This window comes from Hakea prostrata, chromosome 3 (assembly GCF_041222555.1).
Source record: "Hakea prostrata isolate BN-2017 chromosome 3, UWA_Hpros_2, whole genome shotgun sequence".
Classification (NCBI taxonomy): Eukaryota; Viridiplantae; Streptophyta; class Magnoliopsida; order Proteales; family Proteaceae; genus Hakea; species Hakea prostrata.
The window spans coordinates 62,516,680-62,533,504 of record NC_142602.1 but is presented as its reverse complement, the minus strand read 5'-3'; the positions used below and the strand labels follow the sequence as shown (position 1 = coordinate 62,533,504).

Here is a 16,825-nt window from a genome sequence, read left to right as displayed (position 1 = left end):
AAGTTTAGTGAAGGTGGAAAACCAAATTGGATTTGGATTTTGCCCATTTCTTTAATTCAAAATAAATGAAGCTAAGTGAAGGCAGGAAACCAAATTAGATTTGGATTTTGCCCATATTAATTAAAAATAAATGAAGTTTAGGGTAAAATTGACATTTAATATAGTTTATATAAATGGGATAGCATCGGCTTTTGATTTCTTAATTTTAATGAAGGGCAAATTAGACATTACATATTCAAATTTAACGGCTACTTAACACCGTTATAAGGAAGGGGGCAATAGTAATTTCGTAAAGAATAGGGTTTTATTAGTAATAAAATCAAACTACAGGGAGGCAACAGTAATTATCCCTTACATATACTAATAGGGAGAGTGGAACTCTCACCCTTTTTTTTTTTTGGGGATTAAAAACATGAAAGATTAACAATTACATGGTTCATGATGGGTCATGATGGGTCAAAGATACACATTCGATCAGTAGTATTTTTAGATATGACTATATTTTGGTCTATGGTGGTTAGCCGGGATTGTGTGGTAGCACATTCGAAGGTTTCCATTTTAATGTTGCATTTTGGCACCTAACTGGAGTAATTCGGTTGCAGTAGTTACGGGCCATGACTTCTTTGTTACTGGGATCCAATCCTCGAGTAGAGCACAGTTAGTCCATATAGTTGTGATAACTGCATCTTGTGATAGTGTGATATCCTTAACCCAGCTAGCAATCCTGCAAGGATGCCTCTAGTTGCATTTTCCTCATTGATGAAGATTCCTACCATCCCCGACCAACACAATTGTTGGTTTATCAGTCCCTAGCGGCATCTGGTTTGTTTTTGTGTGGGACAAAAGACTTATGCACACATTAGAATTGTGTCACTGTCGAGAGGTAACTCACCAGATATCCTGCAAATGCATATATTATTACTGATAGGTCAACAGTCAAGAGTATAAACTCCTCCACTCCTTGGAGGGTGAGTATTTAACTCCTTCATCCATTTATTGACAACCCATTACTATCATAGAGGATTGGATTGTGTTTTTTTAAAGACCACCTCATTTCTGACCTTCCAGATATTGTAGCTAGTTATCATACAAATCGACATAAACCAAATTAACATGGGTTTATCTAGTTGTGATTGAAAAAAGTAAATGCATAGTTCGATGAGCTCCCTTTAGGGATCCTTTCCACCCTTAACCCTAATGGTCTTGAAGTCCAAATCCTCTAAGAAAATCACAATCAACAAATAAATTGCCAAGTTGATTCGTTGCTTCAACCACACAGTGTAAATAAAGAGTTAGATAGGAGGTGTAATTCAACACAGAAGGCAGCTTCCTTGGAGGATTCGTGAAGAGAAAAATGAAGATGAATATTTTAGAAGCTGAATTGCAGGTGATCTATGAAGGAATTAACGTTGCACGTGAAAAGAATTTCATGCCTTTATATGTGGAATCAGACTCTCTCAAAGCTATTGATCTGTTAAAGTCTAATGCAAGAATACAAGGGAAAGTAGTACGAGTGGTGCATGCAATAAAAGGAAGAAATGGAAAGCTATGAAGGAATTAGATTCCAACATGTGTACTGGGAGTCCAACTACACTGCTGACTGGATCACGAAGAGACCGATTTCTTTAGAGGAACCTTCGCGATTCTTTCTGGATCCACCCAAGAATTGGAGGAGATCCCTCTGGCGGATAAGATTTGCATGCTTGAATAGTTTTCCTTTTCAAGGTTGCTAAACCCCGTTTATATGTTACCAAAAAAAAAAAGAAAAAAAGAGTTAGCTCCGGTACAGTTAGCCAAGTGCTCCTTAACAAGTATCCCTGCATTAAGAAAATGCCAAAAAATTAGTTTAATTTTTGGGTGCACATTTATTTTCCAGAAAAAACTTTCCACCTTCAGCATATAACTATTAGCTGGGTGTGAAACTTTGATAGTTAACTCTCCATATGCCAATTTGGCAGAAAATTGTCTTGTTGTTGAGATACTAGAGTTCATTCTGTCTTGGTTCTCAAAAAGGTTCAACCTATTGATAGTAGCCGCAATATCACTTGGAAGAAGAGCTCTTAAACTGTGTTATAGTAGTACTAACCAATTTCCAAGCACCTTAGAGAAACTTAGGTTCCTGTGAATGAAACTGGTCAAAGCACCCCCTAACCTGGTCCATGGAGCCGTGGGCAACCAAGGATCAAACCAAAAAGAAGTTGTGCATCCATTACCAACTTTTCTAGTTACCATGGTTGCTAAAGTAGGGATAACTTTCCTTAGACTATTCCAGGCAAGAGAACTAGATTTACTGTAAGCTTTTGGTCAAAAACAGTAGTCTTAGGAAAGTATTTGGCTTTAAGGCATCTAGCCCAAATTGAATTATTCTCAGTCAAAAATCTCAACCCTGCTTGAGTAGTAAAGCCTATATGAACAACCCAAAACGGTTGGCATAGAGAATCCATTTTCTTGTAAATAGTCTTAGGAAACAAAAATATTGCATATAGAACACATGTAAAGCTTGTATTACAGATTGTAATAGAATTGCTCTCCCTGCAATGGATAGAGAATTAGCTTCAATTTCCAACCTGCTAGTCTAGTTTTGCATTTTTTTGATGATGGAATCCAAATCCCTTGACCTTGGCCTGCTGTGAAAAAGGGCAGTCCCAAAACAGAAAGCTTTCTTCTGCATTTCTTTAAGAACAAGGATACAAGTAATTTACTTTCTTGGAGATATATTTCTACAAAAGAACTCTCACCCTTTCACCATTAGAGCTTTTGGTTACCGTCAACTAAGTGAAGCCTTCGAGTCAAGTATGTCATTTTCATGCGATGACTAGAAGGCGCAAGCTGTGACACATGGATAATGACTTTGGCTGGCGGCGCAGCCTGTATTGACTGAGTCTACCAGTGTACCAGTATATGCTAAGTTCCTTCAATCCATCTGCAGGAAATCAAGAATTACCAACTTCAGTCCTACCCAAGAATTCCCACCCCATCTAAGCTTGCTGCTGCTGCTGCTGCTGCTGTTCTTTGCTAACTAAGATTAAACCAAATGGCTGATGAATTGATTATTGTCTCAGGAGCAGAAAAAGTTTTGACGAGTTTGATCTCTGTTGCTACCAATGAAATTGCTCAAGCATGGGGTGTAAAGGGAGAATTGAACCGGCTTGGGACTACCTTGACTACCATCAGAGATTTACTCAAGGATGCCGAGAACCAGAAAATGGAGAAAGAAGCTGTGAGAAACTGGCTGAGGAGGCTCAAAAGTATTGCTTATGATGCCGATGATGTGCTCGATGAATTTAACTACGAAGCTTTGAGACGCAAAATGGAAATACAGACCCGAATGACGTTGATGGGCAAGGTACGCAACTTCTTCTCACCCTCCAACCCATTTGCGTTTCAACTTATTATGGTTCATAAGCTTAAGAGCATCAATGAAGTGTTGAATGGCATCAGAAATGATGCAATTAGCATCAATCTCAGAGTACTGGAGAACTCCTCGTTAGCTGATTCCGCCACATCCGTAATGAAGAACAAACTGGAGGACCAGCTAAGCTTCTCCCTTGTGGAGGATAATGAATTACTTGGAAGAGCGGATGAAAAATTCAAACTTGTGGACATGCTTGTCAACAGTACTATCCATGATCAAATCATTTCAGTCTTTCCCATTGTAGGAATGGGGGGACTTGGGAAGACCACTTTTGCTCAGTTGCTCTACAATGATCCATTGGTTGTGAAGCAATTTGATTTAAGAATGTGGGTGTCTGTGTCTGAACCATTTGAAGTTGAGAAACTACTTAAAGAAATCAAAGAATTAGCTGGTGGAGTAGAAAGTGGTGCATCAGACTTGGATCTAATAGCACATGAGGTCCAAGAGCAGTTGAAGGGAAAACAGTTTTTGCTTGTGCTTGATAATGTTTCGGATGAAGGTGTTCAAAAATGGAATCTTTTAAAAAGCTCCTTAGAATCTGGCGGTGTATGTGGCAAAGTTATTATGACTACACATAGCATTGAAGTTGCGAAAATGATGACCCCAAAATATATTCATGAATTACGAAGATTATCGGAAGTAGATTGTTGGTCTCTGTTTAGTCGAAGAGCATTTAGCAATGGAGGGCCACAAGAAACTCCAGACTTGGTGAATATTGGAAGGAGAATTGTGAAAAAGTGTGGAGGAGTGCCTTTGGTAGTGAAGGTCTTAGGAAGTCTAATGCACTTCAAGATAGAAGAAGATGAATGGTTGTCTGTAGAACAAGGTGAATTGTGGAATTTACCAGAAGACAGCAATAGAAGAATAATGTTCGCATTAAAGTTGAGCTATGATCATCTACCATCCCATTTGAAAGGTTGTTTTGCATATTGTTCCGTGTTCCCGAAGGGTTTTGAATTCATCAAGAAAAAGTTGATACAACTATGGATGGTGGAGGGATTCCTTCCACAATCCAAAGGAACCAAACAAATGGAGGACTTAGGCGATGAATATTTCAATTTCTTATTGTGGAATTCTTTCTTTCAAGATGTGAAGAAGGACAAATATGGAGATATAGAGAAATGCAAGATGCATGATCTTGTGTATGATCTTGCACAAACTGTTGGAAAGCTTGAATATTCCACCATAAAGTCCAACAATGTGGATAACATTTCTGATGAAGTTCGAGGTTTGTTATTTTTTCCTGATTGTGAGAAAAGATCAATTGAAATTCCAAAAGCCTTGGAAAAGGCAATGAAATTGCAGACAATATTAATATTTCTTGCAGAACCTAGGGATATCCAACATACTTGCTTCATCTCAAATATTGACATGTTGATGAACTTCAAGAGCTTGCGTGTGTTGGATGTATCAAATTGCAATGTAAAGGAGGTGCCATCTTCAATAAGAAGATTGAAACATATTAGGTACCTTGACCTCTCATATAATCCGATTGAAGTGTTGCCAGACTCTATTGCTTGCCTTTATAATTTGCAAGTGCTTAAACTTAACCACTGTGGATGTCTCAGAGAGCTTCCGAAGGAAATGAGAAAGATGGTTAGCCTGAGACATATTGAAGTTGATAGGAATTGGGACTTAACTAGGATGCCGGTTGATATCGGGAGATTGACTGAACTTCAAACATTAACATATTTCATTGTGGGCAAGGATGAAGGACGGAATATTAAACAACTAAAGTGCTTGAATAATCTCAGAGGAGATTTGACAATGAGGTGTCTAGAAAATGTAATGAGTGGACGAGAAGAAGCAAAGGAGGCGAATTTGAGGGGGAAGCAAAATATTTGTTCCCTACGATTAGAGTGGAGTGAACTGTATGATGATGAAACTGAAAGGATTGTCAATGGCAAAGAAGACGAGGATGTGTTAGAAGGCCTAGATCCTCCTCCAAACTTAAAAAGGTTTGTGATCCGATGCTTTGGTGGTGCAAAATATCCTACATGGATGGCGAGTGGTTTGTTAGCATACAAAAATTTAACTGAGCTCGGAATAGAATTCTGTCGTGGTTTGGAGTATGTCCCGCCCATGCTTGGGGAGCTACCCTTTCTTAAGGTGCTTGATATAGTTGGAATGGACAATGTGAAATATATTGGTCAAGAGTTTTATTATGGAACCAACAACAGTTGTTGTACTATAGCAACTTCTTCTTCTTCTTCTTCTTTAGGGACGGTTGCATTTCCATCTCTCAAGTATCTAAGGCTAGCTAACATGTTTAATCTGGTTCACTGGTTTGAAGTTTCACCTTCATTCCCTTCTCTTGAGAAATTGTGGCTCATGCATTGCCCTGAACTGAAAAGCATGCCAAGTCAATTCCCTTCCCTCAAATGCTTGTGGTTTTTTGATACAAATGAGATGGCACTTATTTCTTTGTCAAGCAAGCTTACCAGTGTCAAGGAACTGTGCATCCAGTCCTGTGAAAACTTGAAGTCAGTGCCAGAGAGGTTACTACAGAACAATGCACATGGCCTTGAGAGGATGGACTTCTCCTTTTGTGGGAAGCTTGAAACAATTTTTCCAGGTTCTGATCAAGGACAAGAGGGATCTCCCATACTTCCACCTCTATTGTTTCCATCGCTTGAAGATTTTGAAATCAAGGAATGTCCTCTTTTAAAGTCTTTGCCAGACTTGCAGGGAATGACTTCTCTTCGACAGTTGAGTTTGGTAGGCTTTAAGGAATTGAAGTCACTACCAGAGGGGTTGCAGCAGCTGACTATGCTTCAGAGCTTAACCATTGGTCAGTTTTCGAAGGAGTCACAGCTAGATTACATAAAAGGAGAAGAGCAACTGAAGCACCTTGTCTCTCTCCGGGAACTCACACTTTATGGCTGGCCAGAGCACAAGAAAACTCTCCAAGACCAACTTAAGCACCTTCATTATCTAAGAAATGTAAATATGGATGAAGTTGAAACAATAATGTTTCGTGCATTTAGATTAGTTTACTAACCATACATATTATTACAGAGTTGCTTTTTCTTCTTTCACTAAATTTTGGAAGTCCCTGTTAAGGAGGGGATACCTGTATATTTCTATACTGTAATCTTGTATAAATCTTACATTTCTGTTACTAGTCTAATTCACATGCATAATGTATATTCTCTCATAATATACATATTGATTAACTTTTTCACAAGTCCATCAGTCCCAACTCTGCCTTGGTCAGACAGTTGGGAAAGTGGAAGTACCTGCTTTTATTTTGCTTCATGAGAGGTTTTCTCATTTGGGATGTTTGTATTTCATTTTTTTTTAATTATGTTCTGGTTTTCTTTGTGTTAAATTATCGATCAGATGATATTATTTCTGTCTAAATAATCTACAGACTCAAAAGTCTTCGTTAACATAAAAATATACCAAGGGAAGTGAAAGTTTGAAGTTCTCCATGGCCAATCCTTGCTTGTTCCCTGCATTAACCTACAATCTACTATTTCTCCAATACTTAATCCTTTTGATACTTAAGATATTTGTTTTAGCAATAGCAGCACAAGAATCCCCATTCCCTGGACCAACTTAAGCACTTCAGTAGGTTAGAAGTTTTATGAAGGCAGAAGATTATTTTGAAGGTAAATTTTATTAATGTATGACTTTTAGATTAATAATGCAAATGTTGGTTGTTATCTTGGCTTCGATCTATGGCACCCACTTTTTTTTTCCTTTTCCAGGTGAAAAAAATATTTATAAACAGCTCAAATGGGGGAAAGTGAAGCTTCTTTTTTTCTTTCTTGTTGGGGTTGGGGGGGGGGGGAAGGCAATCAGAGCCTCAAAGACAAAATGGAAGAATCTGAGCCCCAGATAATGAAAATATCTGCTCCTAAGGGAGTTCAAAGAAGAATCTAGGCCCAAGATAATGACAATATCTCTGCTCCTTAGGGAGTTCAACATAGGGGTTTCCAATCTAGAAGAGAGTTTGGAATTGACATCTTTACTTCTAAATGTTGTTATTGTATTTTGGTATATTAACTTATTTCTTGTCTTTACTGGATAATTATATTCTTGTAAAAAAGTGTGAACCAAGCACCCGAGAACATCACAGGTGAGATTTCAGCCTTTCATAATTTCTGTAAGTTGAGCAATTGGATTATCCTCTTGTTTTGCTTCGCATGAGGTTTTCCTAATTTATTAATGATAAATTGAGACTACATTGATTATAATGAATAAAGAAGACCTAACTGAACTCAATGAACTCCATGGGTCATCATCATGTAACTGAGAATATATATATATATATATATATATAGAAGTTTCTTCACCAAAGGCTTCCAGTGGGAAATGTTCTTTTACAGTAGGGATGCAACATCTCAAGCATCTGTGGTTTCGTTCACAATGTCTAATTATCCAAGACAATCTTTCTTACAATGCAGCTTTGGAGCATAAGGGGCAGCTTGCAGCCGGTGTTACAAATGAGAGCCTTGGCAGTTAGGAAAGCTCTCATTTGCGCCTCAAGACAGAAATTTATCAGGTACATTTCCTTATCAGAAAGGGACCATCCATTTCCTTGTAGACGTGTGCCATGTGTCTCAACATCATATCATATGGTTGAAATCTATTTATAAGTTACATTAAAGAGTTGATTGATGTGACTGATAAATGGATTTCAACAATTTGATATAATGTTGAGACACATGGCATACATCTACAAGGAAATGGACTTCGTATTGGTCCGCCTCAAGACTCAAGATCCTGAAGCTTATAGTAGAAGGAGAAACTCACAATTATCAACATCATTTCTCAATGGTGGAACTCAGCTTGGAGAATCAATCTTATTGTACAAGACATTTCTTTTTAATTTCAACATTTTTTTTATGGGAGGTAATGTTGTAGCAGATGTCTTGGCTAAATCTTTTTGTTCAAGATTTCCACAAATCCCCCCCCCCCTCCTGCTTTTGTTGGTCCATTTCAGTTGATAGCTTGGGCTGTACTTTTCATAGAGGTTTCAAATTTAAATACTCTTCTTTTACCAGAAGAAAATTGATTCGACCGCAAAAAGGAAAACTATATCAAGTCAGAACACTACTAACTAAAGGAAATAATACGGGTAAATATCATTTACATACCCTCTTAGTTGACCAAATGACACTTGGACCCCTCTTAATTGGATAATATCATGTACCTTCCTTTTTAGCTGGTGAAGTTATCGAACACCTCCCTTCTGTTAACTTTTTTTGTAAAGTTCTATTTTTTTTGGTTAAATATTTTTCAAAACCCCAAATTATACTGACTTAAAATTATATTTTAATTTAAATTTTAAATTACCCTCAATTAATATAGTAATTCAAATCCTATACTACCCTCAATTAATATTATTGTTAAAATCTAAAATGCCCTCAATTACTTTAGTAGTTAAAACCCTAAATTACCCCTCAATTAATTTTATTATTAAAATCTCAAAATACCTGTCTGTTCTTTAATTATATGTTTCTTTTTCATTAAAATAAAGAAAAAAAATCAATGAAAAAAATATAAATGTTCTTCTTAGGTTTCATTTTTTTTCCCTTTCTTCTTTTTTTTCCCCTAATGAAAGAAAAATACCTAGATTAAAAAGAGAGAGGGTACTTTAAGTTTTTGGAATAAAATTAATTGAGGATAATTTAAGGTTTTAACTATTAAAATAATTAAGGGTATTTTGGGATTTTAATAATAATATTAACTAAAGGTAATTTAGGATTTTAACTAATAGAGTAATGAGAATAATTTGAGCTTTTAAATTAAAATATATTTTTAATTAAGGGTAATTTAGGTTTTAGAAAAATATTTAATGGTAAACTAGAACTTAATAGAAAAAATTAACAAAAGGGAGGTGCTCGATAACTTTGCCAAGTAAAAGGGGAGGAAAATGATATTATGCAATTAAGAGGTTCGAGTGTCATTTGGTTAACTAAGAAGGGAGTGTCATTTGGTTAACTAAGGAGGTAACTCATATTTACCCAAAACAATATAACCAAAACACTAATTAAAAGGAATCTAAAAAATTTAATCATGTGGGCTCTTCCAACTTCCAAGAAGACCAACACTTAATAATTAATTATATTTATATTTAAAAATAGTCTTTTGATTTTTTCTTATGTTAAAACAATGGAGAGAGAGAGAGGGCTGTTGGGCTTTTCTAGTTATTCTGTAATGAGCTAATTTTGATGTTGATCTGGTATGATTGGGTTGGTTTAAGTTTGTCCCTAATTTTGTTTGAACTTTGTCAAGAAAATCTCAATTATATAATAAGTCTACTAAGTATGATGGATGTATTTTCTGTGAGATCTTGTATACTAATCCAATTGAGTATTTGATTTTCTGTCATCCAATAATGTTCTATGTATGGAGTTAAATGCAATATTTTGTGGGCTACAAAGGGCAGCATGTCATGGATACCCACAAATACAGGTCCAATTTTATTCACAACTTGCAATTCAAATCATCACTGGGTGCATGCAAAGCCCATGGGCAACAAGACGTATTTTTGACGACATTCTTGATATTAATATGGGATTCATCGGTGTGTATTCAAGCATCATGTAAGAAAATCCAACTTCAGACTCACCTGTGCCCTAGTGATCCACCCCCAGATTTGGCTCGACTTGTTCACTAGGATGCTGATGGGAAATGCTACCAATGCTTGTAATTATTTTCTTTTTTTCCCCCACTTTTCCCGTAATTAAGGTGTCTAGATCAACTTAGAGTGCAAATCGACTGATCCTCAGGAAAGAGATTATATATAGGGAATGATGCTTGGGTTTCATATCTTTAATGAAAAAAAGGGATTCACATCCTCTACAATTCGTATCTAGGATTGTGACACATGACAGATAACAATCCAACGTCACAATTAAAACCCAGTTAAGAATTGAATCTAATGAATCCTTAAAATTTCTCCCAATTTCTTCCCTCTTCTTTTCTTGAGGCTTAATTTTAGGGAGTTATTATTATTATTTTTTATTGCAGTCGGCGAATTTATATTGGGGGTGGGGATATTACTAATATAGGTGCCACCAGATGGGTGTGAACCCAAGACCTCTCAATGAGAATTTGGGCTTTTAACCGCTCAACTAACCCACCATTGGCAATTTAGAGAGTAATTAGAATCAGTTCCTAATTGGGTTTTAAATTTTGATCATTGGATAATTAACATCACATGTCACAATCCTAGATATGAATTACAAGGAATTGCAGGGGTGGGGAGTTGTAGAGGATGTAGATCCTGAAAAAACTACTAGCCAATCTCTATAAAACATTTCTTGTGTAGTTGATCTCAGTGAAAGAAATCACATAAATGTCATCTATCATTTTTTTTGGTATAAAGGGGCTTTATTAAGTCGGGGGAGGGGATATTAATATGCCTCAGCAGAGTAGAACCCATGACCTCTTCACTAAGAGGTGTTGGTTTCAACTACTGGAACAGCTCTGCATTGCAATGTCATCCATCATTTACTTAACATAGTTAAACTTTTCAACAAAAATTATTAGAATAAGATTGCATAGGAAAAATGCCCCTAGACTCTTTTTGTGTGAATATCACTAGTTTTCGTAAACATCATTCAGAAAATGGCAGACTCAAATAACAAACCAACAAAATCAAGTCGAAATCAAACTCTCCTAATTAAATTGGTTTCATAACACTAACACCAAAATGTATTTCGCATATTTCCTTGGAGGGGTCTCGAGTGAGTGCCTAATGAATATAAAATTCAGGTACGTGTAATATTCTAATCCAAGAACATTGTAATATTCTAATCCAAGAACACTCATTGAATTCGAATATTCCATAATCACTGAACATATAACTCATTAGAGTTCGAATCCCCTTTCGACTAGGTAAATCCCCACAACCCCTAAAAAATAAAAATAAAAAAGAAAAAAAAAAAAAAAAAGAAAAGAGAAAAGAGAAAGAAAGAACACTTGTTTATAAGTCATTGGACACTCATTGGAGAACCCTTTGTCAAGAGAATCCAAAGCCCACCAAAAGGCACATTCCAAATATGACACTCTCTTCAAACCCACAGATTTGCCCCATGGGGAGGGATTCCTGGTGTGGGCCCTATACCGAAGTGGGTCCCACACCATCGCACATGTTAACCAACGCAGGCGCATCTGAGTTCTTGCATTTCTCTTTGTCGATCTTAGATCTCTCACTCTCTCTCTCTCTCTCTCAATAGCCACCACTCCATTCACAATGATTAAACGTTAATAAGAGAAGACACTCTTGCATTATTAGCAGAAACCAGAAAAACCATGTGAGGGCGCCGCACCTATCCTTCACTAATCTAGTGAATGTTAACGATGATTGAAAGCCTAGCTCATCCCCCACGAAGCTGCCCCTTTCACATGGCCATGGCGCACACCACCATCTTTATATCTTTAAAAACCAGAAAGAGACACAAACCCATTTTTAAATGCACCGCTCCACATGTTTGCATGTGAAACTAAGCAATTTTTTTCACTAATTTACTTCTTTTCCACCAATCTGTCCACTCATTCTAGTATTCTACCAACGACACTAAACAAACTTCTGTTAATTTGATTTCTTTCTAAACACTTTAACATGAAAAGATTCTTCTTTGCTCCTTAATGCTTTCGCTTTTATGTTAACTCATCTTGATTATCCATATTCTTCCACTTAATGGAAGACTAGTGTGTTTTTAATATTATCTGACTTCAACTAATCCACATGCTCCAGTGTTAAACGCACCTCATCAACCAACAATAATTTGATCAGTACTGTTTCCAACTCTGTAAATCACCACGTTTTTGCTTCATTATGAGTGAGATTACTTAATTATTTACATGGGTTATCTTGATTACATTGGTAGTGATGTAAAATGAGATTTGCCTGCAACAATAGGTCTTTCTTGTACTTGCAGAACTATTTCTTGGCAGGGAAGCTCAGGTTTCTCCTCTGCATCATTTGACAGTTGCAGTTACTTTGGGTTCCTAACCAAAAGTATAAAAGTGTATATTGGTAATGATTATATTCAATATAGTTAAGATATTGCTCTGAGCATCTACTTGAGATAAAAATATGACATTCACAAGAACAATAATCATGAGTGGGACATAATTTATTTACAAAGATCCATCATTTATGGATCCGAGAGTGAATAATGTTCAGTAGTGGAGGTCAGATTGAAATTTACCTCTGTTATTGCTTCAGTCTTTTGAACTATAATCTAACAGATCAAAGTTCCAGTTTCATGTAGGCAAAAAAGAAGAGAAAGGAGTTTATTTCTGTTATTACCCACTTAACCATTTGGGTTGACTATGAGCATGGAAGGAGAAGAAACAGGAAAAAGATAAGATAAAAAAAAATTTAAGAAATTTTGACACATTCTCTCCATGTTTGGTGTCAGGGTGGTTTTCAATGAGTCCAAAGCTTTCCAGTCATTAGATGCAGAGTAACAGCTGTTGCAGAACCCAAGACCTCACGAGCTTATAAAAATACTAATCCCATATTTTAATTTTTAATCACACAAACTCACTATAATCTTCTCAGACCTCTTCTTGTTGTATGTCAGTCTCTCCTTTTCTCAACTGCTACCTCCTGTTCTCTCAAATCTCCTGTTTTGATTTTTGGAAGAGAATGGCTGAAAACTAAGGGTAGATAGAAGGAGGAGAAGAACATGGATATGAAGGCCAAATTTCTGTTCTTCTTCTGTTCTATTTGCCTTTCTCTTGTTTTATTCTCGGAGACGGCACCAATTGTTGTGTCGAACGATGAATTGTCAGCCTTATTATCGATAAAGAAGAGCCTTATCGATCCAATGCAACAACTCCAAGACTGGAAGCCGCCAACCAGTGTATCTGCCAATCACTCAATCCACTGCAACTGGAAAGGAGTTAAGTGCAACTCTAATGGTGCTGTTGAGAAGCTTGATCTCTCTTACATGAACATCAGTGGCAGTGTATCAGATGACATCCAATGGCTACAAAGTCTCACTGACCTCAACATATGCTGCAATGGGTTCTCATCATTCTTGTCAAAGTCGATATCCAATCTCACCCAACTCAAGTATTTTGATGCCAGTCAGAACAACTTCATGGGTGGGTTCCCAGAAGGTCTTGGCAGCCTTGCAGAACTGGCAGTTGTCAATGTATCCAGCAACAGCTTCACTGATCTGCTTCCTGAAGACCTCGGAAATGCAACGTCGCTCGAGAGCCTAGATATCAGAGGGAACTTCTTCGAAGGTTCAATCCCTGTATCTTTAAAGAATTTGAAGAAACTGAAGTTTCTTGGTCTTTCAGGTAACAACCTCACAGGTCAGATACCAGGAGAGCTTGGGGAGCTTTCATCACTAGAAACTATCATCATGGGATACAATGGTTTTGAAGGTGGAATTCCAGCAGAGTTTGGTAATCTCACCAATCTTCAGTATCTTGACATGGCAGTTGGAAGTCTCAGTGGTGAGATTCCAGCTGAATTAGGAAGGCTGAAGAAACTGAAGACACTTTTCTTGTATAATAACAACTTCATGGGAAGGATTCCTCCCCAAATTGGCAATATTACATCACTGGAGTTATTGGATCTATCTATTAACCAGTTCTCAGGAGCAATTCCAGTGGAGTTTGCTGCTCTGAAGAATTTGCAGCTACTGAATCTGATGTGCAACCAATTGACAGGCCCAGTTCCAATTGGGCTTGGAGATCTTCTACAGTTGCAGATCCTAGAGCTGTGGAACAATTCTTTGACAGGTCCTCTGCCAAAGAATCTTGGGCAGAATTCAACACTGCAATGGCTGGATGTATCATCAAACTCACTCTCTGGTGAGATTCCTCCAAGTTTATGCAATGGTAACAAACTTGCCAAGCTCATTCTCTTCAACAATGCATTCTCAGGTTCAATTCCAATTGGTCTTTCATCATGTCTCTCATTAGTCCGGCTTAGGATGCAAAACAATCTTATTTCTGGAACCATTCCACCTGGGCTAGGAAAGCTTGTGAAGCTTCAACGTTTAGAGTTAGCCAACAATAACCTCACCGGTGAAATACCGGGTGACATCTCCTCATCCATGTCGCTTTCGTTCATTGACCTCTCCCATAATCATCTACAATCCTCTCTTCCCTCCAGTATTCTTTCAATACCAAATCTTGAAAATTTCTTGGCCTCCAACAATAACTTGGAAGGTGCAATCCCAGATCAGTTCCAGGACTGCCCAAACCTTTCAGTGCTTGATCTGTCATCAAACTGTCTCACTGGAAGCATTCCAGCAAGTATTGCCTCATGTGAGAAGCTGGTAAATCTGGACCTTGGGAACAACCAGCTCACAGGAGAGATACCAGCAGAACTTGCAACGATGGCGACGTTAGCCATTCTTGATCTCTCCAACAATTCTCTAACTGGTATGTTACCAGGTAACTTTGGTAGCTCACCAGCATTAGAGATGCTCAATGTGTCTTATAACCAGCTTGAGGGTCCCATACCGACCAATGGCATTCTGCGGACAATAAGCCCAGATGACCTTACAGGCAATGCAGGTCTCTGTGGTGGAGTACTCCCACCATGCTCTCGAAGCTACCCAAAAAAATCATCTAGCCGAAGGATGGTGCGCATGAAACACATAATTACAGGATGGCTTATTGGAATTTCAGCTGTTCTCGCTATCGGATTTGCAGTTTTTGGTGGGCAAAGATTGTACAAGAGATGGTATTTCAATGGAAGCTGCTTTGGAGAAAGATTTGAAATAGGCAATGGAGAGTGGCCTTGGAGATTGATGGCATTCCAGAGACTTGGATTCACAAGTAATGACATAGTAGCATGTATCAAGGAATCAAATGTCATTGGTATGGGGGCATCTGGTATAGTCTACAAAGCAGAGATTCAACGGCCACATACAGTTGTGGCTGTTAAAAAGCTGTGGAGATCTGGAGCTGATATAGATATGGAGGGAGGAAGCACAGATGACCTAGTGAGAGAAGTGAATCTCCTAGGAAGGCTTCGTCATAGGAACATAGTGAGATTATTGGGCTATGTTCACAATGACACCAATGTGATGATGGTATATGAGTTCATGCAAAATGGCAGCCTTGGGGAGGCATTACATGGCCAACAGGCCGGCAAGTTGTTAGTTGACTGGGTGTCCAGATATAATATCGCTGTCGGTGTTGCTCATGGGCTTGCCTACCTCCATCACGACTGCCACCCTCCGGTCATCCACCGAGATGTGAAGTCTAACAACATATTGCTTGATGCAAATCTAGAGGCAAGGATTGCTGATTTTGGATTGGCAAAGATGATGGTTCAGAAGAACCAAACAGTATCAATGGTCGCGGGATCCTATGGGTACATTGCTCCTGGTAAGTTACCATGTTTGCTAACTCCATAATGAATCTTACATTTTCTATGGTTGTTCTGTTTCTGACTTTCTCATCTACCATGGCAGAATATGGATACACACTGAAGGTAGATGAAAAAAGTGACATATACAGCTATGGTGTTGTACTTTTGGAGCTTCTTACTGGAAAAAAGGCACTTGACCCTGAGTTTGGAGAATCTACTGACATTGTAGAATGGATCCGTGGGAAGATCAGAAACAACAGAGCATTAGAAGAATCATTAGACCCAAGCATAGGCAGTCAGTGCAAACATGTTCAAGAAGAGATGCTTCTAGTCCTTCGTATTGCTCTTCTATGTACTGCCAAGTCTCCAAAGGATAGACCTTCAATGAGAGATGTAATAACAATGCTCGGAGAGGCAAAGCCCAGGAGAAAAAGCAGTAGCAGTACCTCTGCAACAAATACAATCAAAGATAGGCCAATCTTTAGCACCTCACCTGTAACCACTCTGTAGAAGCATAAGCCATGTTGCCTTTGGCTTTTCTTTGGGCTTTTTCTTTTTATCTTTCTTCGTTAAAGGGCTTTTCTTTTGTTTAATTCTCCCTTTGTATGTAACTTTTCTCTTCCTTACCATTTTTCCTCCTTGTTTCCCCATTAATGTATGTATCATCAATCAGGTTGGTGTGGTCTAGGGGATGCAGGATTACAAATTTTCTTCTTCTTCCTTCAGTTGATTTCTTTAATAAAGTTCTACTTTGTGATGTCCTTAGTTTTCAGTTTTAACCATAGAACTAGGACTTCACCATGCTATCCTAGAGTACCTTTCCCATTTTGTGATGTAACTCTTTATGTTTCATTCTGGCTTCTCCATGTATTTTTGTAACAAGTTTGGACATTAAATTGAATGATAGATTCATAGCATATGTTCTATTAAAGGCTGTTTTGTTAATGAGATGTAGCATGACTATTTTGCAGGAATCCTTCTAAAAATTAATAGAAGTCTCCTCTCTTGAATTAATTTGAATTATGGTCATCCAAACATAAAACAGAGTTATTCTCTCCATTTCTCATGATCCAACTCATCAGGAATAAAAAATTGCAGAG

General features: G+C 37.7%; 2 protein-coding genes across 2 annotated transcripts; both read left to right on the top strand.

Annotated features, from left to right (window-relative positions):
- The first annotated feature begins 2,855 nt into the window (after window positions 1-2,855).
- On the top strand, window positions 2,856-6,546 carry LOC149022707 (putative disease resistance protein RGA3). Its single transcript, XM_089147337.1, has one exon. It carries the CDS (start codon window positions 3,035-3,037, stop codon window positions 6,413-6,415), a length of 3,381 nt encoding a protein of 1,126 aa, XP_089003463.1. The 5' UTR covers window positions 2,856-3,034; the 3' UTR covers window positions 6,416-6,546.
- A 6,209-nt stretch (window positions 6,547-12,755) lies between these two features.
- On the top strand, window positions 12,756-16,666 carry LOC149022706 (uncharacterized). The gene is made up of 2 exons (XM_089150673.1): window positions 12,756-15,742; window positions 15,829-16,666. The coding sequence occupies exons 1-2, from the start codon at window positions 13,072-13,074 to the stop codon at window positions 16,233-16,235; spliced, it is 3,078 nt and encodes a 1,025-aa protein (XP_089006799.1). The 5' UTR covers window positions 12,756-13,071; the 3' UTR covers window positions 16,236-16,666.
- The last annotated feature ends 159 nt before the right edge of the window (window positions 16,667-16,825 follow it).